Consider the following 25,673-nt stretch of genomic DNA (forward strand, 5'->3'; position numbering starts at 1 on the left):
TAGTACTTGTGAAATTATAGCGACGTTGCAGAAGGGGGCATTGAACATGTTTCTATGGGCCACGAACCTCTGGGGCGGCGCTGACAAAGAACTGCTGACTCAACTCTGGAGAGTTATGCATGAGCTGAGCTCTACCCCCTATGGTCTGGTACTACGAGGGCACCGTATTGCTATCCCTGCAGGGCTAACAAGGTGAGTGGCAGAGCTCACACAGGGCACAAGGGACGGCCAAGACCAAAGGCTGGCTTGGAGAGAGATATAGCGCGCAGGTCACCCGACTATAATTTTACCATATACGTATTGGGCCCATAAATTTCAATTCACCATATTCATTAATCGGGTAACCTTACACTCTACTACCAGTAACCCTGTTCCTTCCTATTTACTTCCAGTGTACCCGACTTACCAATCCACTGTTACGGGTACCTATGATCACAATGGATCAGGGAGCTAGCTGTAAAAGAAAGGCAGTCACAAAATCTATAATACCTTTCGTTCTTTGCACTCATATAATAACTACAGAGTCAGGAAGTTTCAAAACTTTTATCTAATATTCTTCAGAGTCAGAAAGCATAAGATTTACAGCCAGTAAACTGTCAATAACTAAAATTATAAAGAGCACGTATCCATATAGGAAGAAAATGTGACCAACCATTTATGAGTCTAAAGGAAGGTAAGAACAGGGAACATGCTAGTCAGCAGTTTCAGACTTTAGAGTTGTTATAGAGTGACTAAAGGACGGGAAAAATAAAGTACATACTGGAAAATCACAGTTGAATTACCCCTAAAATATGGGTACGAGAAAGAACTTTAGTTTGTACTACGAAAACTCTGGGATATCAAGTACTTGGGGAAGGTAACAGTGGAACACGCTATAATTCCAGAGCAGATCACTTTAATTGGCCAAAGGAGGGTAAAGAAAAAGGAACACATATATTTCATGAACTGTATGCAGGAACGTGCTTAAAGGAATAGGGAGAAATTGGAACATGCTCGTATAACAACTATAATGTATGATCGTTTCATTTATCAGAGCAGAAAGGAAAAAAACATGGAAAATCAATATGCAAGAGTACGTCTTTATTAAAGCAAGAAAAGAGTGAAAGATGCAGAATAAGTTTCCCAGCACTGTATTTACCTAGTACGGTGTGAAGACCAACCCTGGCCACGGGTCAGTAAAGGACAGGAGAAACCCCAAGGAAGGACAGTCGCCAGTAGGCCAGCAGGTGCAGAACAGATACCCCAGGACAGGACAGGAAGACCAGATTAAGGACAGGACCACCAAGGTAAGACCAGCACCCGCAGTTCGGAAGCAACGCTTGCGCTCCACCCTCTCTGCAGCTAACAGTCAGAACCCCGATTGGGTTATCAAATTTCCAAGCAAAGTGCTCCGCCAGCACTTAAGGTTTCCCAAAACCCCCCTGGGTTTTTGGAAATTACGGACAGAGTGCTCCGCAGCTCTCTGTATCAGTCACCTATTGAGTGCGTTGGGTCAGTGACAGGTCAGCTATTCGGACAAGTCGGACGATTTCTCTAGCTAAGCCTAGGCTAGTTATATTGTTTTCGGGTCAGTGTACCACCCCCCAAATGTTGCAAGTGTCAGAATCCCCAATTTCGATTGGTCCACAAGTAGGATAGGTCAACACACCAACCAGAATTTACTTTCACAAGTCCTAATTTACATCTTTTGGGACCGCCTATTGAATTTGGGGTTCCCATGACTTAGGTCTCAATATTAGAATAGCGCATCTATGAATTATGATACATTTAGTACATTTCAGCTTCTTCTGCTAGGCGAAGGTGCATCTTCCCAGGCACATCTTAACTGGGACCTCGGGTTGGCAAGTGTTCAATGCCATAGAGTTCATCCACTAGCGGAAAACTGTCATGCGCAGAAAGGCTGTTCAATATGGAGTATTCCCATCCCTCATGCCCGCAGATTTCGATATATGAAAAGAAAGCGAAAACAATTTAGAACACAGAAATAAATGAATACACTGTATACCAGGAATCCCTACATGGTTCCCCTTACTTTATTTTTATTAATGCCAAACGAACAACAGCGCAAAAGCAGCAGCGCAAGCTTCGGCATGTGAGAACACAAAGCAGCCATTTTAGGTCGAGTGCGCAAGTGCGAAAAGTTCCCACCAGAACTGCAGTACGTCACGTCACGTGAGTGTGACCAACGCATGCGCAGAAGAAAACCCCGCTAAGCAGCGGCCATTTTAATAGCAAGCGTATTACAGTTAATAAACACATATGCAAGCTTCTCTGGGACATTCCCAATGTCTGAATAAAAGGGAAATTAGTAAGACAAACAGGTTGGTTACATTTTATAAATGTTATTCGAGGTTCTTGATTACAAGCAAGAAGCTTTATGTGCGAATTCTTGCTCCATCAAGAGAACATATGTCCAATCACTGGCAGCTTGGAAGCCCCACACCCAGTTCTCATGGAAGAACCATGTGACACTCTATGGAGGAAAGCCAGCATGGACTGTGGCAGTTTCCCAGATGGAAGGAGCACCATCGTGTCAGTGGATAGCCATTCCAAATACCCTGTTGTGGAACTCGTTGAATAAATGGCATGCCATAGTATTGGCCTCCTGGAACAAATCAGGACTGAGAACAGCCTGCCGTTTCAAGGACTCGAATTCCAGGCACTTCAACACCTGGGCTTTCAACATTGCTGCATTACCCCGCAATGGCCAAATTGAACAAGGTGTTGAGGATCGCAGTGCATGAAGGCGAAACTTAGAACTCAGTTTACTCAGATTCCTGCTGGAGTATTGAGGAATACCAAATTGTACAACTCAGTATTCTCCTTGGTCTCTGATGTTACAAGGGTAGCTGAGGGATATAATCAGTGTATACCCCGGGGGGTTTCCTCATGGATATGACCGAGTGGGTGCCCAAGCAAGGCCAGCAACGAATAACATGAAGGCCAGCCTGTAGAGGAGAGTAAATCACTTCCAGATCAAACCTAGGGACCGGGTGCTGCTCAAGAAATGCCAACTGGGATGGAAGTTCCAGACACTATATGAGCCGTGGTTATAAGAGGTAACAATAGTGGAAGGAACAATGGTAACTGCCTGCTGAGGGGCAGAAATGGTGACCCGAGATGAGACATGGGTCTAGAAGGTGAATGCCTTGGAATGGGGCGGGAATGATGATCAAGGGGCGCACGAAGAAGTGGATATAACTAAAGAGGGAGTGGTCTGTGACCAGAATGAGAGCCGCATGACAAGCCCACAAGGCGAGGTTTGCCAAGATGAAACAGCCAGCAGTTCCAGGTGCCAACACTACAACCTACGACCAAATCCCCAGCCAAGTGGAAGAACCAATGACTCTCTGTGTAGAACCCAGTTGCGAGAACCAGAGTAAAGGGATGTAGTGAGCCACCCCGCCACTCTGTCTCAGCCCTCTACCTGGATGTGAATCCCCGCGTCCTCCAGCCGGGCGTGGCCTGAGGTTATACATGAAAGGAAATTATCACTTCGAGTCTTTGCCCACAACCACACCACTGGTGTCCTGTGTGCAACTATTGCGGCAGGCGGCCACTGCTAAGACCTTCTAAGTCGGCCTCTCCTCACCTGGTTCCCCCTTTTATGCCTCATGGGAGTTTGGCGACCATCTGCGGGGAACTGCTCCTGTGTTCGGACAGGGACAGAAAGATGGACGAGGAGGTAACGGGGAGAGTTCATGTCTCAGACATAAGGTATAGTGTATGTCTCAAGTAGGAGGTATAGTATTTGTTTTGTGCAATAGATACTGTTTATATATCAAGTAAAGGACAGAGACTGTTTCTCTTAATGGCTGCAGTTCATGTGTCAAGTAACAGATATTGAACATGTCTCATGTAAGATGTACGATTTGCATTTCTCCTCAGGGCTGCACCTTTCTCTGTATCTTTGGTCTCCCTGGAGATAAGTTGGAGGATGAATGCACGCATGCTCTACGCAGCGCTTTCAAGATCCATGTCTTTTGCAATGAACAGCTGGAGAAAATCAGGTAACAAGACCCAGGGTTTGCACTCGGGTGAATGTAAGGTGTTGTGTACGTGCATGATAACGTTACTTGCGCACAAGATGTGAGCATGAAAAGTGGATGTCACGGGTGCTTGTCGTTTGTGACATGATCATATTATTTAAAAAAAATATAGACATGTTTTTGCAGCTTAAGAAAAAAATGATTGTAAAGATTTGTCACTGGCAGATTAGAATTCACAATGATAACACAAAGTGCAGAACTAGATAGATCACTTCAAAGCAAGCTTTTCAGTGTAGTTTATTTCAAGGCTAAGTGAGCAAATTGGTAAATGAATAGAAAGACACCACTGCTCCTTTAGACAGTTTACTATCAAATTTCCTAATATAACACTATCTTCATATGCAAATAATGTTATTTCTCCTTACAGTCCTTCATCTGTAATTTGCATGGTATCCTAAAAAAATGTTCTATATGGGCCAGATGTAGGTAATTCTATTTTACCGATTCATAAATACCAAATTTTACCGATTCGGTATTTATGATTCGGTAAAATAGAAGGAGGTAGATTTAAGTAAAATCAGTAATTGAATTACCGATTCTGTAAAAATTGGTATTTACCGAATCGGTAAATACCGATTCGGTATTGCCCATTGATTCCTATGGGCTTGAAGCTTAAATACCGAATCCTGCAAGGGTGCACGGGGTGTCACTTTGACACCCTCTAGCACCCCGAATACAGGCACCTGTGACATGTGGCACACAGACATGCCCTAAGGGCATGTCTGTCTGTCACATGGCATAGGTGTGCATGCACACATGTGCATGCACACCTGGATTTGGTATTTTACCACCCAATTGGATTGGGTGGTAAAATACCGAATCTGAAAGGCCTTTGGGACTCAGAAGAGTCCCACCTACATCTGGAAGTTACTGAATCGGTAAAAATACCAATTCTGTATTTTACAGATTCGGTAAATTTACCGATTCTGTAAATTTACCGAATCGGTAAAATAGGGCCCCTACATGCCAATTCCTAAATACCGGTCGGTAACGGCTCAATTCGGCCGTTACCGACCGGTATTTGGGCTCCTACATCCGGCCCTATATTCCTAAAATCTGGCATGAAAAACAATTCTTTATCTAAAACAACCGATGGTCACCTCTCTTTTTTTTCTTTTAAATTGTGTCTCTTTTTCTCCATCCTTTGCATGTCTCTCCTCTTTGAGAACAACTGTCTCTAATTCAGTGATTCCAAAAACTTTGGGTCACAAAAGTCCAAGCAGTAAATTAAGATGGCCTTCAATTCTGTATTTATCTTGTCACATTTGCTGCACTCCCAAGACAGAGGTCAAATATCATACTATCTTCTGTTGCTTTTTGTTTTATAATGGGGACTGGTGTTTACAAACTCCTCGCAGTTTGCAGTCAGAGAAAGAAAAATGAAGTGACAATCTTGCGGGGGTACATAAAGTGCAGGGAGAGGAGTTGGCCTAACGGCTAGAGCGGTCGCTCTCAAATCTGGGGAACTGGATTCGAGTCTCTGCAACGACGCTGAACATCCTGTGATTCTGGTCAAATCACTTAATCTCCCCATGCCTAATAACAAAATGAATGTGTCCTCATGTAGTGCAACTGGTGCAATGTAAAGCGCTCTGATATCCGATTCGGGTCAAGTTCGCGCTATATAAAACTCCATACAAAAAAAAAAAGTGTGAAAGGAAAGCCTTAGGATGTCATTTTTTCGTAACACTCACAATTTAAATACCTGTAAATGAACTGTACACATTTGGCAGTTAGAAAAGCAAAAATACATCACTTTTTTGTAATTCTGAAGTGTGATAAAAACAAAGATTTGAACAGGATCAAGACACTTTGCTCGGTGATTCGGAGTCGAAGCCAGGGTCAACTCTACGTCTCCTTCGATTTCCGGGAACCAATGCAATATTCCCCGGCATCGGACCTGAAGTTGGTGTCTTCAGTGCCACAGGCACCCATCAGATGTGCCAGCCCCATCATGTTTACAACTTTAATGTCTGCTGTCTATGCGTTCCCTCCCTACTATGGTATGTTATGTTATGGAGATTTTTAAAGCACGCAATTACCCGGAGGTGTCCTGGCACTGGTTACTTACTATGGCGTGTAGATGTGTATGTGTGCCCATCACATGTATAGCTAGTGTCAAATTGTCATGGGCCATTTGGGACTGCTCATGCCTACCTCCTTATCCTGGAGCCGGGGCGACTATGACCCAGATGCAGGTATACTATCATGCTCTGCATGACCTTTTTGGGTATATACCTTCCCCTGGAGCGCCTTTGGACCCCAAGGAGATAAGGCGTTCCGACTGGAAACAGGCCTGCAGGTTGGCAATCTGCACCAGTCGAAGACCTCCACTCCATGGCTAAGGTCATTGCTGCGTCGGTGCACAACCCAGTGCAGCTACCAGTTGTGGCGATGTCAGCAACGCCGCCCTATTGTCAGTTGGCGCCGGAGGTGGGGTACCCCACCTCGACGTCGGTCAATGCCGGAGGCGCTGCTTATGGTGTATGATGATACAACACCACACAATGTCGATCAGCGCCGGGGATGCCACTCATAAACACTGCGGTTCCTGTATCTTCTCCTTTGCATTCCCGAGTCGGATCCAATTCTGTTGCTGTTCCTCCAGTATTGCAAGGGGGCTCAGGTGACGCCGGTGACGTCAACCATTTGGTTGGTCTTCTTCACCCTCTTTTGGAAGGTTCTTGGGCTGCATTTGGTGAGTATGGTAGTGTGCAACACTCTCCAGATTCTGATCTGCTTTCTCCGCCTCAAATGGCGACAGAGGCTACTGCAGCTTTTGCTGGAGTTGTAGGAGAGCTGTTGATGTCTTGAAATCGCAGCTTCCTTTTGTGACTTTGTCATCCGAACCCTTGTTGGATCAGCTTCATCAGGGTGTGACAGGTATGTAACCTTTATTATGGAAAATCTCTGTATGATAATCTTCTGGGAACTTGTTGATTGTGCCATTTCCCATCGGTATCATCCAGCTCTGGATGACCCTTTCTGTCTTTCTGGACACCCTTCTGCTAACAGGTTTGTCATGCAAGCTGCTATGGCTTTGCCGAATCCAGATGTTTTCTCTTCTACTTCCATCAGGTAGAGAATATAGGTGGTTGGATCTGTGTGGCCGAAAAATCTTTACTTTGACTAGTCCAGCTTTGAGGTCAATAAATACATTTTGTGTGTTAGGCAGGTCTTTGTATGCTTTAAGGGACGGGTCACCCAGCTGGTTCCTTCCCTTCCTGAAGGGGTCAGGGCTGAACTCTTTCAGCTTGTGCAAGATGGGCGTGAGATGGCAAAGTTTTATATTAAATTGACAATGGACACCACTGATTCTATTGCTAGAACCATAGTGCGGTCTGTTGCTCTTCGCAGACACGCTTGGTTCCGTGAGTCGATATTCCCTGTGAATGTTGGGGAGAGTTTAAAATATATGACCTTTGATGGTGTTTGTTTATTTGACAGCCATGCAGATTCAGCGATTCAACGACTCACAGCTGGTCACTTGTATTATTTTAGGTCTTTTGCTTCTCTTTTTTATAACCACTGTTGTTGCTCTTTAGGTTTAAGGATTTAAATCCAGCATCTGATATTGTTGCACTTTGTGGTGTTGAATTGTTAATCACTACTGCTTTCTTAGTGCACAAGTGATTTTTCAGTCGGGATGTCACTATTTAAATCTCCGGATTGTCTTTGTAGCAGCGTAGCTACTTATTTATTTTATTTTACTCTCATGAGGAACTTAGTCTCAAGAGTTCATACGCATTTCTGGTGTATACATCTTACCCTACATTGAGTATTAGTTTGCTATTTTGAAGCTGTTGGAAAGTGGATTATTAGTAGGGGCAAATATATATCTTATGCTGGCAGTTAGGCCACTGACACAGTACAGGGCTCAGAATAGGTTTAGAAAATTATTCTCATGCTCAACCCTTGGTAGCTTGGCTGCAAGCAGGCAGGCATAACTTCAAAGACAGGTATGTAAAGCAGTTAAAAACACCACCAATTCAGTAAATAATTAAGACACAATGCGCAATAAAAATCTAACACCAATTTATATAAATAGAAAATATTTTTATCTTTAAAATGACACCAAAAATGACAGAAATACAATGTAGGGAACCAGTGATATGAATTTTTAAAGATTTACCACTATATAGCACATAGAAACCTATAGCGCCTTATCGGGACTTCTGGTTGCGATAGACTGGTCAAAGTCAAAAGGCCGACCGCGATGGAGCCCTACGCAGCTACCCTTCTTGCTCTAAGTTTTTACCTTCTGACCTTAAAACTTTTCTGGAGCTTTTCTTCCCGGGGTCTCTTGAAGCTCTCAGCCAGTTCGGATTCAGTGAGTGTTCAACAGATTGCCCTGCGACGAGCTCCCGGTCAAACTTATGGAAGTCCGACCTCTGGAGAGTTCCAGCGAGACGTACCAAGGATCCAGGCCGACACGTGGTTGAAGGCAGGGGGCTTGGCTATTGCGGGTGCTCCCGGTCATCTTTTTCTTCGTTCAGACTTAGAAATGTTTACGGAGCTTTTTCTCGTGGGGTTCCTCTGTCTCTTCACCAGGCCAGATTCGGTGAGAGTTCGCTGGCCTCAGATTTTGACTACTCCTGGTCAAACTCTGGAAGTAGGACCTACGGAGCTTTTCAGCGGGACAAACCTGGACGGCAGGCCGACTCGTGGTTGAAGGCAGGCAGCTTGGCTGGCCAGGTTGAGTCCGACCCCTTATGGAGCTTTTTTTCCAAAGTTGCTCCAATGTTCTGGAACTTCTTCCTGAGGTTCCCAGAGGGTCCCAAAGTGTCTCAAACTCACTCCAAGGGTCTGGAATATCCCAGATGGTCCTTCAAAGTTGTGCGCTACAGTTCCCACAATTAACTTGAACAAACCCTCACAATAACCCTGGTAGTGCTCCAGGTTGAGGATTCTTGGTAGTGATGTTCCAGGTGAGCTATGTTAACCTGTAGCTTGCAGGGAGTCCACTCTTTAGTCCTTTTACAGCAAGGTAGTTCACAGGGCTGTAGTTCTAGATGGTGCAGAGGGTGCAGTCTTCAGAGTGCAGGCCTTGGGGAAAGCACATCAAACGTCTCATCATGGCCCTTCTTGCTTTCTTTGGTTTCAAGCAGCAGATCTGAGAGGCTCTGCCCCTCTCAGATACTTATTCCAATTTCTTTGGGCCAAGCAGGAGGTCACTCCTGTCTACTCGGGTGTAGGGGACCACTTCCTACTGAGTATGGCACAATTTTTACCCAGATGCACCAATTCTTCCAAATTCATAATGGCTGATTTTCCAGCAGGGAGAGAAGAGCTGGCTACATCTACCCCTAGGATGGTTAATCTTCATAGTCTCTCCCCCTTGCATCTGCTCGTCCTTCCTTAAGCCTAGCCTCTGACGGGGTTAAAAAGAGTAGAGTTGAAAATGACATTGGTGTCTTCCCCTTCCCTTGAAGTCCATTGTTTACGACTCCTACCCCATCTCTGGCATTCCTGTGTACCAGAACACTACCCTCCCAGCAGATCTGGTCACCCCAGGGGGTCTTTATCACCTCTTCAAAGAAGCCTGGCTAATTCACTTAACTCTGACCAATCAGGACAGACCACCAGAAGGCTGAATCTGGGCTTACAGACAAGAAAGTCTTATGACGTCATGTCTGTACATTTTAAGAGACATTCAACAATAACATATTGTTGAGTTTATTAATACCATCCTGGGAAGTCTTTGAATGGTATTTTTAGCCTTCTCCTATCAAGAGTTGCTAGTTAATACATTCTTGCCATGTAAACCTATGTGGCAGGGGATTTGCAAGGGGAAAAATTACTTGGGCCATTTTTCCAGCACCAGGGCTTATAAAAACATTTTTTATAAGTACTCGTCCTATATCTTCAGAACCCCCCACCCCTGGAACACCTAGGGGAGACTTTATGGGTCCCGAATATGTAGAAATATTGCAGATCCTCCCTCCACCAAAGTCGATTTTGTGCAGCACTTTATCACAATGTGGGGAGTACATTTGGGAAACTAATCATTATTTTTTATGTGGGTGGCTCTCCCGAAACTATATTGATGAAGATAGAGTCACCTGTGTGAGGAGGTCTAATCTAGGGGATTTCTACTTTTTCTTCCTTTTTTCTTTAACAAAGCTGCATATAGTAAGGGCTGATACACGGCAATATATCACATGGAATACAGGGGAATGCCTGCAACCGGCAATAAAGGTTGCAAATGCCAATACCCAGCAAGATTTATTTGTTTTTGAACCACTTTAACACTGCATTAATTAGTAAGAAGTTATGTCAGGTTTTAATCTATATTTCTTGACTTGCAATGTGTTATAACTGTGTGTTTAATTGTCACAACTAGAGATGTATACTCTTTTAAAATGGTCCATGCTATGTAGCGTCTTTTCGCCATCCCTTGTTTGTTTCCCTTACAATGTGCATGATGCTTTAAAAATGGTGCCTGCCAGTGCGATATGTAAACAACACCGACGAAGGAACATTTCCGAAACGTATCTGTTGATATAAGATTAAAACTGCTGCACAAAGCCCCGCGAGTGCTGCTTTTCCTTTTAAGAAAGCTACAGGAGTTTGGAGCGTGAATACTTTTGTGGTGCACTACTGCAAGACCGGCACCCATCCCTTGAGATGTCATCAGTGATGTCACTGACCATGTTATGAATGATGTAATATATGACGTCATCAGCAGTGCATTGCAGGGGCGCGAGTTATAATGGTCGAATTTCTCTGGTTTTGTACGAGTGAAATATCCAACTAACTATAACGTCCCTGAAACCTGTAGTTTTTTAAGTTAATTTCAAAGGATTTTTAAATGCTAATTTCTAACTATAATGTCCCTGAAACTTGTGTTTTTTTCAGTGAATTTCAAAGGTTTTTTTAAATGCTAATTTCTATCTATGCCTACAAAGTTAGGACATGTGCAGAAAGAGGAAGAAAGGCACAGAAAGACGCAAGAGAAATGCAGAAAGAGGCAAAAGAAGTCCAGAAAGATGAAAAAAGGTACAGAAAGAAGCAAGAGATGTGCACAAAGAACCAACAGAGGAGCAGAAAGAGGCCATGTTGCAAAGTCATCGTGTGACCCCAACTTTTTGCTGACTGGTACTGGTGGTAACTGACTTTGACTAACCATGCCTGGAACCAGTGCTTTGCTAAAAGACTCTTAGAATACAGTAAAAACACCTACATACACTAGGGTACATTATGGGTTGGGGTACACCTGTGATTAGCATGACCTTCCTTGTATGGCCCTAGTGCATAATAGGGCAGGGGATTAAAACTACCTCTAAGAGGTGCAGAAGGAGGCAGGAGAAGTACAGAATGAAGCAACACAGGTGCTAAAAGAGGCAAGAGAGGTGCAGAAAAAAACAAGTGAAGTGGAGAAAGAGGCAAGTGAGGTGCAGAAACAAGTAAGAGCAGTGCAGAAAGAACCAACAGAGGTGTAAAAAGAGGCAAAAGGGATACAGAAAGGGGTAGGAGAGGTGCACAAACAGGCAAGGGAGCTACATAAATAGGCAGGAGGGGTGCAGAAAGAAGAAGAGAAGTTCAGAAAGAGGCAAGAGAATTGCTGAAAGAAGCAATGGATGTGTAGAAAGAAGCAAGAGAAGTGTAGAAAGGGGCATGTAAGGTACAGATAGAAGCAAGAGCACTGCAGAAAGAATCAACAGAGGTGCAAAAAGAGGCAAAAGGGATACAGAAAGAGGTAGGACAGGTGCACAAAGAGGCAGGAGAGGTACAGAAAGAGGCAGGAGAGGTGCAGAAATAAGGAAGAGAGGTGGAGAAAGAGGCAAGAGAATTGCTGAAAGAAGCAACAGAGGTGTACAAAGAAGCAATAGAAGTACAGAAAGAGGCAAGTGAGGTGGAGAAAGAAGCAAGAGCAGTGCAGAAAAAACCAACAGAGGTGTAAAAAGAGGGATGAGGGGTGGCGAGAGAGGCAAGAGGGGTACAGAAAAAAGTAGGATGGATGCACAAAGAGGCAAGAAGTGTACAGAAAGAGGCAGGAGGGGTGGAGAAAAAAGCAAGAGAGGTGCATAAAGAAGCATGGAAAGTGCAGAATGAAGCAACCAGGGTGCAGAAAGAAGCAAGAGAAGTGCAGAAATAGGCCAAAGAGCTACATAAAGAGACAACAGGGGTGCAGAAAGAAGCAAGACAGGTGCAGGCAGAAGCATGGAAAGTGCAGATTGAAGCAACAGGGATGCAGAAACAGGCAAGAGAAGTGCACAAAGAGACAAGAGAATTGCTGAAAGAATCAACAGAAGTGTAGAAAGAAGCAAGAAAAGTGCGGAAAGAGGCAAGTGAGATGCAAAAACAGGTCGGAAAGGTACTGAATTAGGGAAGACGAGTGCAGAAAGAGACAGCAGGGGTGCAGAAAGAAGCAAATGTGGTGCAGAAAGAGGCAACAGACATGCAGAAAGAGCAAAGAGAGGTGCAGAAAAAGGTAAGAAAAGGGCAGAAGGAGGCAAAAGAGGTAGATAAAGAGACGACAGGGATACAGAAAGAAGCAAGACAGGTGCAGAAAGAAGCATGGAAAGTGAAGAAATAAGCAACAGGGATGCAGAAAGAGGCAAGAGAAGTGCAGAAACAGGCAACAGAAGTACATAAAGAGGCAACAGAATTGCTGAAAGAAGCAACCGAGGTGTAGAAAGAAGCAAGAAAAGTGCAGAAAGAGGCAAGTGAGATGCAAAAACAGGCAGGAAAGGTGCAGAAAGAGAGAAGACGAGTGCAGAAAGAGAAAACAGGGATGCAGAAAGAAGCAAATGAAGTGCAGAAAGAGGCAACAAACGCACAGAATAAGGCAAGACAAAGTGTAGAAAGAGGCAAGAGGTACATAAAGAGACAACAGGGGTGCAGAAAGAAGCAAAGCAGGTGCAGAAAGAAGCATGGAATGTGCAGAATGAAGCGATAGGGGTGCAGAAAAAGGCAAGAGAAGTGTAGAAATGAGCAAGTGATATGCAGAGAGAGCCAACAGAGGTGCAAAAAGAACCAAGAGCGGTGCAGAAACAGGCAAGAGAAGTGCACAAAGAGGCAAGAGAATTGCTGAAAGAAGCAACAGATGTGTAGAAAGAATTGAGAAAAGTGCAGAAAGAGGCAAGTGAGATGCAAAAACAGGCAGGAAAGGTACCGAAAGAGGGAAGACGAGTGCAGAAAGAGACAACAGATGTACAGAAAGAAACAAATGAGGTGCAAAAAGAGGCAACAGACGTGTAGGAAGAGGGAAGAGAGGTGCAGAAAGTACAAGAGATTTGCAGAATGAGGTCAAGAAAAGTGCAGAAAAAGAAAGAAATGTGCAGAAAGAAGCAACAGAAATGCAGAAAGAGGCAAGAGAGGCACAGAGGGAAGCAAGAGTGGCTTGCACACCATTAGTACCAATTTAACACCCAAATTTAGTCATAAGTAACAGGTGACCATTCTAGGTTTGCAAAAGGGCCTCTACCACACAGTAGCACTTGGCGCTGCATTTTTGGTAACGTTTGACTCGTTTCAGCTAGAAAATAGACTTTTTTGTTCAAATCTGCAGATTAGGGTGCAGATGATGAATTATGTGGCTAATGCAGAAAATGTATAATTGTGGGAAAGTCGGTGCAGCCAGTCACATAATTCCAGTGGCCCTGCTCATACCTCTTACTAGGTCCACAAGTGCTCCTCAGTGATTCCATCTTTTTTTGTATCACTGAGTTCATAGTTGAGATTCTATGAAAACGAGGAAGACTAAACCTAAGGTTACCACTCCACAACACAGACTACCATATCACATAATTACTCTCCATAACACATAATCCCACTCTACATAATTCCTATATATTAAATACCACATACTTTCTATCCACATCATTTCACTGCACTACATATAACATAAAACCACTACACACAACGTACATCCACTCCAAAAAACATTACTAAAAATGTTTGCATTTACAACGCCAATAGCTCTAATTCCCACAACTGCAATACCTATTACATTGCAAACACTTTTTTAACTAGTAGTCACATTTGCAGAGTGGTGTAGAAAGGGTGCTGGGCCTTCGACCAGCGCTCAGGAATTCCGGTGTGTAGGGCTTACAGGAGGAACCAGTAGGGCTTCTTGGCCCTCAGGAGTAAATTGGACTTCATCCCCCATCCCGTAGTCTGCCAGGAGTCACTTTTGCAGAATGGTGGAGAAAGGTGGGCATGGCCTCCGAAGACATCTTAGCAATCCCACTGTGTGGGACTTACTGGAGGTAACAAGAGGGGTAGTTTGCCCCCAAGGACATCCTTGGGTGCCAACTTCCCCTCCTATTACCTCCAGTAAGTCCCACACAGCAGCATTGCTTACTTCGAAGAGCAGGCCTCGCCCCTTCTTCCCACCACTCTACAAACACGCTCTCTGGCACGCTCTTGGATAGGGATTGAATTCCCTTTCACTGCTGGGGGTCCTTTAGGGGACAACTAGCCTACCTCTTACCTCCAGAAAGCCCCACACAGTGCATTCGCTGAGAGGTGGACAAAGGCCATGCACCCTTTCTCTACTACTCTGCAAACGCACCCCTGAAGCGTTATAAGTTGGGGGATTAAGTCCCCTTGAATACTTTGGGTCCCCAGGGGCAAACTAGCCCACTAGGTACCTCCAGTAAGCACCACACAGCTGGATTGCAGAGAGGTGGACCATGCTCCCTTTTTACACCACGCTGCAAACGCGGCTTCTGGCGCACTGCTGCTCGGAGGATGAAGGCCACTTGTGTCCTGACGTCCTCAGGACACAAGAGGACTTCATCACCCCACAAGCAGTGCACTAGAAGCCGCGTTTGCAGAGTGGTGTAAAAAGGGGCATGGCCTTGGACCACCTCTCTGCAATGCAGCTCTGTGGCGCTTACTGGAGGTAACTGGTGGGCTAGTTGGCCCCCAGGGACCCTCAGGGTTGAAGGGGACTTAATCCCCCAATTTACAACGGGCCAGGGGGCGGTTTGCCCACTTGTTATATCAGGCCCCACCTCCTCTCTGCACCACTGTGCAAATGCGCCCCCTGGCGCTTTGAAACTTGGGGGTTTAAGTCCCCTTCAATCCTGAGGGTCCCTGGGGGCCAACCAGCCCACCAGGTACCTCCGATAAGCCCCACAGAGCTGTGGTGCAGATAGGTGTAAAAAGGGGCAAGGCCTTGAACCACCTCTCTGCAACGCAGCTCTGTGGCGCTTACTGGAGGTACCTGGTGGGCTATTTGGCCCCCAGGGACCCTCAGGATTGAAGGGGAATTAATCCCCCAACTTAAAACCCGCCACCCGGTGTGTTTGCACAGTGATGCAGGGAGGGGGTGGGGCCTGATGTGACAAGTGTGCAAACGGACCCTGCGGCACGTTTTAAGTTGGGGGATTAAGTCCCCTTGAATCCTGAGGGTCCCTGGGGGCCAACTAGCCCACCAGGTACCTCCAGTAAGCGCCACAGAGCTGCATTGCAGAGAGGTGGTCCGAGGCCACGCCCCTTTTTACACCGCTCTGCAACACAACTCTGTGGCGCTTACTGGATGTGCCTGTTGGGCTAGTTGGCCCCCAGGGACCCTCAGAAGTCAAAAGGTCTTAATCCCCCAACTTAAAATGCACCACAGGGCACGTTTGCACACTTTTCACATCAGGTCCTGCCCCCTCCCTGCACCACTGTGCAAACGCACCCCCTAGTGCGTTGTAAATTGGAGAATTAAGTCCCCATCAGTTCCGAGGGTCCCTGGGGGCCAACTACCCCACCAGCTACCTCCAGTAAGCGCCACAGAGCTGTGTTGCAGAGTGGTTTAAAAAGGGGGCATGGCCTTGGACCACCTCTCTGTAATGCAGCTCCCTGGCGCATACTGGAGGTACCTAGTGGGCTAGTTGGCCCCCAGGGACCCTCAGTATTCAAGGGGAATTAATTCCCCAACTTACAACGCGCCAGGGGGTGCATTTGCAGAGTGCTGCAGGGAGGGGATGAGGCCTCCAGCGCAATGCCTGCTTTTTTTTTTTTTTTTTTTTAGAAAGCGGCTAAGTGGCCCCCTTTCTTTTCCCATTTTTGGGGCCCTGGGGACCCCATCCCCCAAGGCCTGACCCCTATTTTTTTTAAGAATAAAAAATAAACTGGAAGGAGGTTGCAAGGCCCCCCTCCCAAGGTCAATTTCGGATCCCGTCCCCCGGGGCATGGCCACATATTTATTTATATTAAAAAATATTTTTCAAGGAGGGGGGCTGCGTGGCCCCCCTCCTGAGGCCTCTATTACCCCCGGGGACCCCATCCCCCGGGGCTGTGCCTCTTTTTTTTTTATTGATGGAGGGGGCCACTTCTGGTCCTGGGGGACCCCATCTCCCGGGGCTTGGCCACTTCGTTAGGGACCATGGGGGGAGCCCCAATGCCCCCACTGTCCCGCCGGCCCCACGCCTCCTGCGGGAGCCGGCATTGCTTTTCCACAAGGGGAGCTGCTGAGATGCAGCTCCCCTTGTGGAAAAGCAATCCTGCTTTGCTTCATTGAGGCGAGAGCAGGGCTCCCGCCCTGCCATAGCAAACAGCAGTGTCCCGGGGGTGGGCACCCCGGGACACTGCAGGAGCCGACCGTGGGGGTGGCAGTCCCCAGGGCCATCAAGAGCTCCAGGGAGGCGGACCAAGCTTCCCCCTCCGAACTATTTAAAGCCCCGGGGAGGTGGTGGTCCCTACATTTGAATACAGAGTGGCCCGGGGAGGTGGTGGTCCCCGCGACAGTGTGGGGGGGGGGCTGAAGCCCCCCATGCTAATTATTGATTTCAGCCCCGGGTCAATGGCGGTTCCGGAGCTCCGGGGGGCAGCATGCCCCCATAAATAAATTATCAAGCCCCGGAGAGGTTAAAAAAAAAAGGATGCTTTCTGAACCAAGCGCTACCTTTTTGCCAAATTTGGTGTAAGTCAGTTCAGCAGTTCGGGCTGTAGCTGTGTCTAAAGTTTCCAATGGAAATTAACATGGATGAAACTTGTTTTGGGATCCCCCTTTCTTCTCTGCCCCTGCTTGACGAATAACCACAAAACTTTCAAGACAGAAGCTGACTGGAGTGCCCCACCAGTTTTGAGAATTTAGCGAAGATTAGTCAAACGGCGCCAAAGATATTGGTTAAATAAAAATCGCTTTTTGAATAGAAACGAGGTCCTAACTATAACTACCTTCTGGCGACTGCCAGTAGGTAATATATATAGTTTATATATATATGCACCACATTGCGGCATTCTGGGATTTGCAGTCCATTCATGAAGGACTGCATAGGAGAGCCCAATCACATCAGGGGACTGCCCACGCCACAGCAGAAGAAGCAGTTGGAGAGGGGCGCTGAAGAAGGCAGATACGCCGAAATGCATTCGCCTGGCACATTTCTTCAAGAAAGTGCTGCTTTGATTTCCCCCTTGGGTCACTGCTCTTTCTTTGGAGGAGGTTGTGGTCATAATTCATGCGTCAAGCCAGAGCGCATTTCAGTGTACCCCCGTCGCACAAGAGGTCTGGACGTCCTGGCCTGCTCTGATGATCATCTTTTGTTTGGATTGTGTTAGCAATCATGCCCAGTACCCACCACGACGCCAGGAGGAGATGGCGGTTAGGAGGTATTCATACCTCCTTCTTGGGCGACCTGGATTCCTGTGCCGGCCCCCGCGATGGATTCCTGGCGGAAGGGTTGCGGCCGTTATGAGGGGGAATTGATGGGGCACCGACTGTTGAACTGCCTCACCTCCCAATGTGCCTTTGAGGCTGCGCCTGTCCTTGATATCCACTCCGTCAGTGTCACCCCGCATAGCTTCTCCGATCCCGTTATGCAACACATTGCGGCATTCTGGGATTTGCAGTCCATTCACGAAGGACTGCATAGGAGAGCCCACATCAGGTGGCGGAGCAAGGTGTTTAAATCTACAGCGAGGCACGTCGCAGCAAAAGAAGCAGTTGGAGAGGGGCGCTGAAGAAGGCAGACACGCATATGTATCTATATTTATATATACACATATAAGTCCTTCTCAGACTTACGATCAGATTGTGATTTTGTATCCAAGTGCGGTCGTAGGTGCTTGCGGCTGGTAAAGATTAATTTTGTATGCATGGTTTCTTTTTAATGTATTGATTTTTATTAGTGATATTTTTGGTACTGCATTAATTGGCGTGATACATTTTTCAATAATATTGTGAAGTGCTTTCAGAGTGATTTCTCAGTTCTGTTTAGCTATTATCTATACAGAGTAAATGGGGGCGTGGCCAAGCCGAGCAGCAAGATGACTGCTCAGTGAGAGGGCTCTGCCGGCCATAACAAATTCCTAGAAAAATCCTACGAAAGGAGTATTCGGAGGCACCCACTTATCGCGGGGGTTTAGTAGCGAATGTGGCGTGCACCTCCGGAGACGGATTTATTCCTGATCGATTGGTGGATTCGGTCGGAACAAAGCTGCAGAAAGCTGAGGGGCGGGCCTAACCTGACGCCGCAGCGAGTTGCTGGTATAAAACGAGTGGACAGGCCCCGAGTTCTGGGAGAGCCATGACTGGGCGCGAGGAACGCACAACTGTCCCAGTCATTGATTTTCCTCTTACCTCAGTTTGGCAAATTTAGAGGAAACCCACGTGGATGGTAACTCCAACACCAATTGTGCCCGTTCTTTGCGGCAAGTCAGAGAACGGGCACAATTGGTGTTGGAGTTACCATCAGAACAGTTGTGTTCTTTGGAGCTCCAACGCCTGACGCCAGTACGAGTCTTACTAGACAATAAACTCGTAATTATATTCCATGTTGGTGGAAGTACCTTCCTCGTGGGTTTCCTCTAAATTTGCCAAACTGAGGTAAGAGGAAAATCAATGACTGGGACAGATAGACTGTCCTGATGAAGACCAACGTGACGCATTAAAGAGAGGGCACTTCAATACAGTCGAAACATGTTGACCACCGCAGTCTAAGGAGGAGTGTTTTAGGATCCTGATCACCTGCCTAAACACTTTTCATCCTTCACATATTTTAATCCTGACCTTGGAACCTATAAACAAAGCTGCCTATCAGACACCAGACTAAGTGACAACGACTAGCTAGTAGCAAAATAGTCATGTCACAGAATGCTCTACACCAATCAGACTGTAAGTATTCATTGTTGTGTACACGCTGCAAGACTCCAGAGTGAAGTAAGCATACAAGTTCAAATGCATCAGAAGCCCTCTACCATTACATTGCAGCCAAACACTGATCGCTGACTCTTCAATAACTGTATGGCCACCCCGCCTTTTGGCAGGGTTCAATGCTGGTGAAACCATGCCCCCAGGGAGAACTCCCATTTCTAGACCCTATGCTTGTTGCTGGGATAGAGTATTAATTTTATGGGTAGGGGAGAGTATTTTAGCACAACCTGGTTGGGGGTTGGTGTGGGCGGGGGTGGGCAGGGGTGGTTTCTGTTGTTGTTCAGATCCGAGCGGCACAGCAATTTTTTTTTTTTTGTAAATCTTTTTATTAGCATTTCATAGAAAAAAAAAAGAAATACAATAACACTGCATTTTAAGCAACATTACAAATCAAAACGGACCATTCCACTTCCGCATTCATCGTCCAGTCGAAAATGCATTAAGTTACACAATTGTCGTCTGTACATACATGTCTCAGAGATAGTGTTTGGGGCTATAAAGGCCAGTAATCCAACAAGTTCAGTCATCAGCAACTTGTCTACTTAAATAGTTTGTTAAATATGTCCAATAATCCTTTGGTCTAGATTGTGCAGGTAATTCTTCTTCAAACGTCCTTAATGTGTCTTGACAGTGAGACATATCACTTAGCCATTGTTTAACAGTTGGTACATTTTTACTATCCCATCACATGGAAATTCTACGTTTGGCTAACAGTAAGGCCACCATGCAGAACTTTCGTTTCGCAGCTTGAAGCCCATCCAATAGCCCCAAGAGACACCCACGGATGCTTTATACAATGTCACTGCCTACCATTTCAGACAATGTTGTCGTTACCTCCACCCAATATGCTTGGATTTTCCCACAGTTCCATGCCAGGTGGATGAAGTCAGTCTGTCTGAAGCCGCATCGTTTACACTGCGCCTCCGCTCTCAAGCCATACTTATGCAGTTGCATAGGTGTGTAATATGCCTGATGCAAATATTTGAAATGTATGATTCGCAAATTACCATTAGGTGTAAGCATTTCGGTCAGTGTGCAGGTAGCCTCCCAGTCTTTCTCCGAGATGGGAGACTCCAGCACTGCGTTCCATCTTTCCTGTGCTTTGGTTGCCGTGCAGCCTATTTCAGTTTGTGACATCGTGTAGAGACGGGAAACCAGGTGAGTGGTGTTTGTGAGGTCAGAATAAGTTGCAGTGTGCTCAGTGATGGTGGCTCATTTGGATAGTCGGGGTAAAGTTGTTTTATCGCCCCTTGCAGTCTGTGGAAAGTGAATTTGAATAACAGTGTTGGATTCTGTATATACGCCTAGTCTAGTTCTGTTATGAATACTCCGTTACTATATAGGTCTCCCAACGTTGACAGCCCTACTTGGCGCAGGAGTCCCATTCCTACATCCTCACTTGTTACAGATAGGTTGGGATGATGGTGCAGTAGTAAAGCCGGGGCGTAAAGTGGTAATTTGTGTGCAAGTTGTCCCAACTGCCTCCCTGCTGCATTGGTAGCATCAATGGTATTGATGTCTTTGTTGTGTAATGGTGGCCGGTCATGTGTGAGTATTGCATTCAATGGGATTGGCAGAGCGTCACCTTCCTCGACAGATGCATGCGTTAGGTACGGAATTTTATGATACCAGTAGGTTGCATATTGTGCTTGGGCACATAAGTAATATAGCAAGAAGTCTGGTACTCCCCATCCCCCCTTGGAGTAAGGTAGAGTCAGTGTAGCTAATTTGATCCTCGCTTGTTTGCCTGCCCATATTAGTTTCAGCACCACCGATGTTATATGCTTGAAGACTTCCCTGGGTGGTTGGATGGAAATGTTATTGAATAGATATAGCAGTTTAGGAAGTATTACCATCTTTACTACCGCTATCCGGTCAGCCAGTGACAAGGAGAGTTGTATCCATCTTTTAACTTTGTCCTCCAGAGCATCTATAGCTCTACCATAATTCGTTCTGATGACTAGTTCCGGTCTGGCTGGCTCTCAGATCATCACAAGTGTTTTTCTTCCCTTCCTTCAGTCGTCACGCCACGCATGAGCTCCTGTCAGATGCCCCGCACATTCCGATCGCCGATTGTGCCTTTTAATACCCGATCAGGTTGCTGATAATGGGTGATATAACGCAAATTGATGTCCGTCTAGCGCCCCAGAGCGAAACAGCAATTGCAGGGACATATGGGGACACAGGCCTACACAAACAAAGCAGCAAAGTGGTTAGCGGCAGCTGGGAGCATTATGTACATTCTTATATACATTCTAGAGCTCTATGACCTCCTACAACTGCCAGACCTGGAACATTTGAGGGCTAATGACTATAGGAAAACTTGATTAATTCAGGCCTATCTAACCAGGCATAAAATAGATATTTGCTTTATACAAGAGACACATCTGAACAGAACTTCCAATGACAAACTGCATCATAAGTGTTGGGGTAATATTTATTCCACCATATTCTCTAACTATGCTGGGGGGGCTAGACTAATACACCAGGGTTTGCAATGGACAACGTCTGTATCACACATTGAGCCGGAAGGTAGATTTGTCATTCTGGGGGGTACCCTGGGGCACATACGTATGAATATGGCTGCAAAATATGGGCCAAATATGAAACCAGCCTGACTTCTTCAACAACATATGGGCAAAAATCGCCATGATTGGGTGCGACACGAACTTCTTGGCTAGACTTGGTATTCTGAGAGGGAATTAGAGAAGACATAGTGGAATATTTTACTTTGAACACAGGCTCGGTGCCCTCTATGGCCTCATTATGGGAGGACTTTAAGGTAGTCATCCTTTGGAAATGCCTAGCTCGGCAAGCTGGGGTATTGAAATCCATTAGACAATCCCTCGTAAATCTTGAAGCCAGCATTAGAGAGATTGAACTGCGATATTACGCAACTGAAAAATTTGACAGCGCTCAAAGAGAAGATTATGGAGTATGAGGAGGAGGCACAAAGGGAGGTGAAGTTCTCGGGTAAATACACACAAGCAAGAAGGTATGGTGAATGAGATAGGCCCGGAAGAACTCTCCCACACATGCTTAGAAAGCCACGCATTGCCAAGTACATCACTGAAATTTTAGATGACAATTGAGACCCTGTTAAGGACCCCCAGGAAATGCTAGATCAATTAAAAAAGTTCTATTCCATTCTTTATTCCTCCACCTCCACTGAAATATCATCCGAACTTCGAGTTTATTTAGACTCCATTGAGTTGCTATGGTTGGGGAGGGCTCAGGATGCATATTTGTAAGTGCCTTTTACATCTGAAGACATAATTCAAGTCATTAATAGTTTACTTCCAATAAAGCCCCTGGCTCCGAAGGACTCACTATGCTTTCTATAAATGCTATGCCTCGCTACTCGCACCCCACCTCTTATCAGTATATGAGGAGTCACGGGGTACCGGGGTGCTCCCACCGACTATGAGAGAGGTGATCATACTGCAACTGTTAAAACCTGGGAAGGCCCCAAACGAGTGTGACTCCTACCGGCCCTTATCATTGATAAATATAGACACCAAAATATATGCTAAATTGCTGGCAAATTGATCACAGCCACTGCTCCCTATGATAGCTCAGCCAGACCAGTCGTGCTTTATCCCGAAAGATCTACGGCACTCAACCTCCGCACCTTCTTTGATGTATTGCACTTTACAATCCAATACAGCGGCACTGGCGGGGCTTTTAGAAGCCAACAGGCCTTTAAAACGCTTCAGTGGCAGTATCTGTTTGTCATCCTGGCTAGGTTGGGGCTAAGCCCGACTTTTATTAAACAAATTCAGCTGTTATATTCCGATCCTATGGCCAGACTTCGATTAAATGGCCTAATCTCGTCCCCATTTCGCATTACTCTGGGAATGAGGCGAGGCTGTTCCCTCCCCATTGCTCTTTACCATCGCTATGGAGCCATTTGCCGCCCATCTTAGGCAAAATCATGCAGCTAAGGGACTGGGTTTTCCATGAGAGGGCTAATTATATCACTCTATGCAAATGATATTACTCTATACATAAACAACTCGAAGGATAACCTGCATCCAGTGCTATGGGAAATTTTTTAATTTGGAGGGTTATCGGGTGTCCATATCAATTGGGCAAAATCTGTTTTATTCCCTCTGACCAACGCCACTGCATCCTTCATGCTAGAATTTTCACTTTAATGGGCAGATGGGCCGGTACGCTATTTAAGGGTGTGGCTGAGCCGAAGTGATCAGGAGCTATCGAAAATGAACTATGGAAAGGGTATATATCTTGGCTAGAGGATAAAATAGGCACTTGGTCTAAGTTACCACTTTCCCTAGCTGGCAGAATTGCAGTAGCAAAAATGATAGTCCTACCGACATTTTTATACATGTTCATCAACCTCCCTCTGCCTCTCACCCAAGAATTTTTTAAAACACTGCGCTCTCTAGTGATTGCTCTAGTATGGGCCGGGAAAAAAGCACATGTTTCATGGCAACTCCTAACCCTCCTCCTGACTCAGGGAGGACTGGGCTCTCCAGACATTCCGCTATATGCTTACTGTGCGCAACCTCAATTCCTACCTTATTGGCTATATCAACCCCATTTTAGCGACATGTAGCGGTGGAAACAGATAGGGCGGCACCAATTCCTCTTCAAGTGGCACTATATCAGCCATATCGATGACCAAGGAACAAAATAAATATGATTGAGACAATGCGCTGGGTGTGAGAGGGACTGCAGAATAGAGCACAACTGGAGTTGTTATACGCCCCCTCTATCTCCCTGGCATATAATCCACAAATTCCCTCATTAAGAGACAAAGGGTCAGTGGACCTTGCGCGACAGCTAGGCATGGTCACTTCTGCAGACCTGTACCCAGGAGATACATTTTTTATCCTGGCAACAACACAGGGGGGGGGGTCCGAGATACGGTTCTATGAGACATTCTTGTACCATCGCATCCGGTCTCCTTGTCACCAACTACACAACACGTTTCCCAGCTCTCCACCCTCACTACAGGCCCTCAAAAACATACTAGTGGAACCTTCACCAAGGAAACTTAATGCGGATATATAATATCATGCAGAACACTTCCCCGCTGACAACGTCGAAAGCAATGCTCGACTGGAATACTGAACTAAACCGGCTGATTACAGATGCACAGTGGGCGTTTTATTGTGGCCAATTGCAGATGCTAACTCCTAACTACAAGTTACGTCTGATTCATTTCAAGTTTTTGCACAGCTTCTATGGAACACCTATCCAACTTCATCGTATGGGACTCCGGCCTGATGCTAGGTGCCAGGGGTTCACTGCCACACCGGCGTCATTTCTGCACTAAGCCTGGAGCTGGCCTACCATTGCAAACTACTGGGTTGCCATTTTTACTAAGATAAAGGAAATTCTGCGGTTACAACTTGAACCCACACCAACACTGGGAATACTAGGGTATGTGAAAGATTCTCCGATAAAAATACGTAAACTCCATGCTCTGCTATTACTGCTGGCGAAGAGGAGAGTGGCCATGACCGGGGGGAAAAAGAGCCCCATTGGTTAAAAACCGGGATACAATATATCACTTTTATTTAGGGGCCGGTCCTTGAGCGGGTCCGCTCTCTCCAACCCGATAAGGTTATTCCAGTCAATGTGCTCTCCAATACACCCCTGACAGACTCCGAGACAAAGGGTAGCCACTGAGCTGCGACGCCGAGAGATTTTTCATATTGTCTGACTGCTTAGATGTGCACCAGACCTAAACCTAAGACGGGACAAGGCCCGGGAGACCATGTGCGGCTATATGTTTGCTGCTCTGACCAATGTTTCAGTTGTTGTAGTTGTTGTTATGTTAACAGATCAATAAGTCGATGATGGCACATTTCAAAATGTACACTCCGTAATGTGATGTGTATGTATATTGATAAAATGCCAATAAACAAATGATACAAATAAATAAAATAAGGTATAATGAGTATGTCTGCTAATGTGTTATACAAATGTGGCCTTCTCTTTTCTTGATGCTTTGGTGCCTCAAGTGTGTTCACGTCTCGAAGTCATGTTCAGATTGTCGAATCATGACACTGAAGGTGATGCGGGGGCAAGCTTAGTAGTTCCTTGCGGTCTAGCAGTAGACATACACAAGTGACATTTTGTGAGTTGTCGGACCACTCAGAGTCTCTGGTGACATACACATATATATATCTGTGTGTGTGTGTGTGTGTGTGTGTGTGTGTGAGTGTGTGTGTGTGTGTGTGTTTATACATATACATTTTTGTGGTAACATTTTATACAGCGGCCATAATTGTTGAATACCTATACGAGATTCAAATCTGTTTGCTGTCATTGTAACTTCTTTACAGTGCATTTTGCAATCTTCAATGGTCATTATGTTCAAAGTTCTTTATACCAGTGAGGTATTATTGTTAATTTTTCTTGGTGTACGGATTATGTCTCCAGATTTTGCGTTGATGTTCATTCACCTTGGTATAATGGGAATGAGTTCTGAGGGTCATTCTTTTTGGATTTTATCAGGACAGTTCTTTTTTTTATATTTCTTTATTGCCGAATGAAAA

General features: G+C 45.7%; 1 protein-coding gene across 5 annotated transcripts in view; it reads left to right on the top strand.

The window, feature by feature from the left end:
• The window catches only part of ADCY10 (adenylate cyclase 10), a 4,100,562-nt gene that overhangs the window by 1,200,860 nt on the left and 2,874,029 nt on the right, over positions 1 to 25,673 (top strand). For all 5 annotated transcript variants that reach the window (XM_078679137.1, XM_078679136.1, XM_078679138.1 and 2 more), the window contains one exon: positions 3,889 to 4,010. In XM_078679137.1, the coding sequence (XP_078535263.1) occupies positions 3,889 to 4,010 (122 nt within the window). The remainder of the gene's footprint in view (positions 1 to 3,888; positions 4,011 to 25,673) is intronic.

This window comes from Lissotriton helveticus, chromosome 3_1 (assembly GCF_964261635.1).
Source record: "Lissotriton helveticus chromosome 3_1, aLisHel1.1, whole genome shotgun sequence".
NCBI lineage: Eukaryota > Metazoa > Chordata > Amphibia > Caudata > Salamandridae > Lissotriton > Lissotriton helveticus.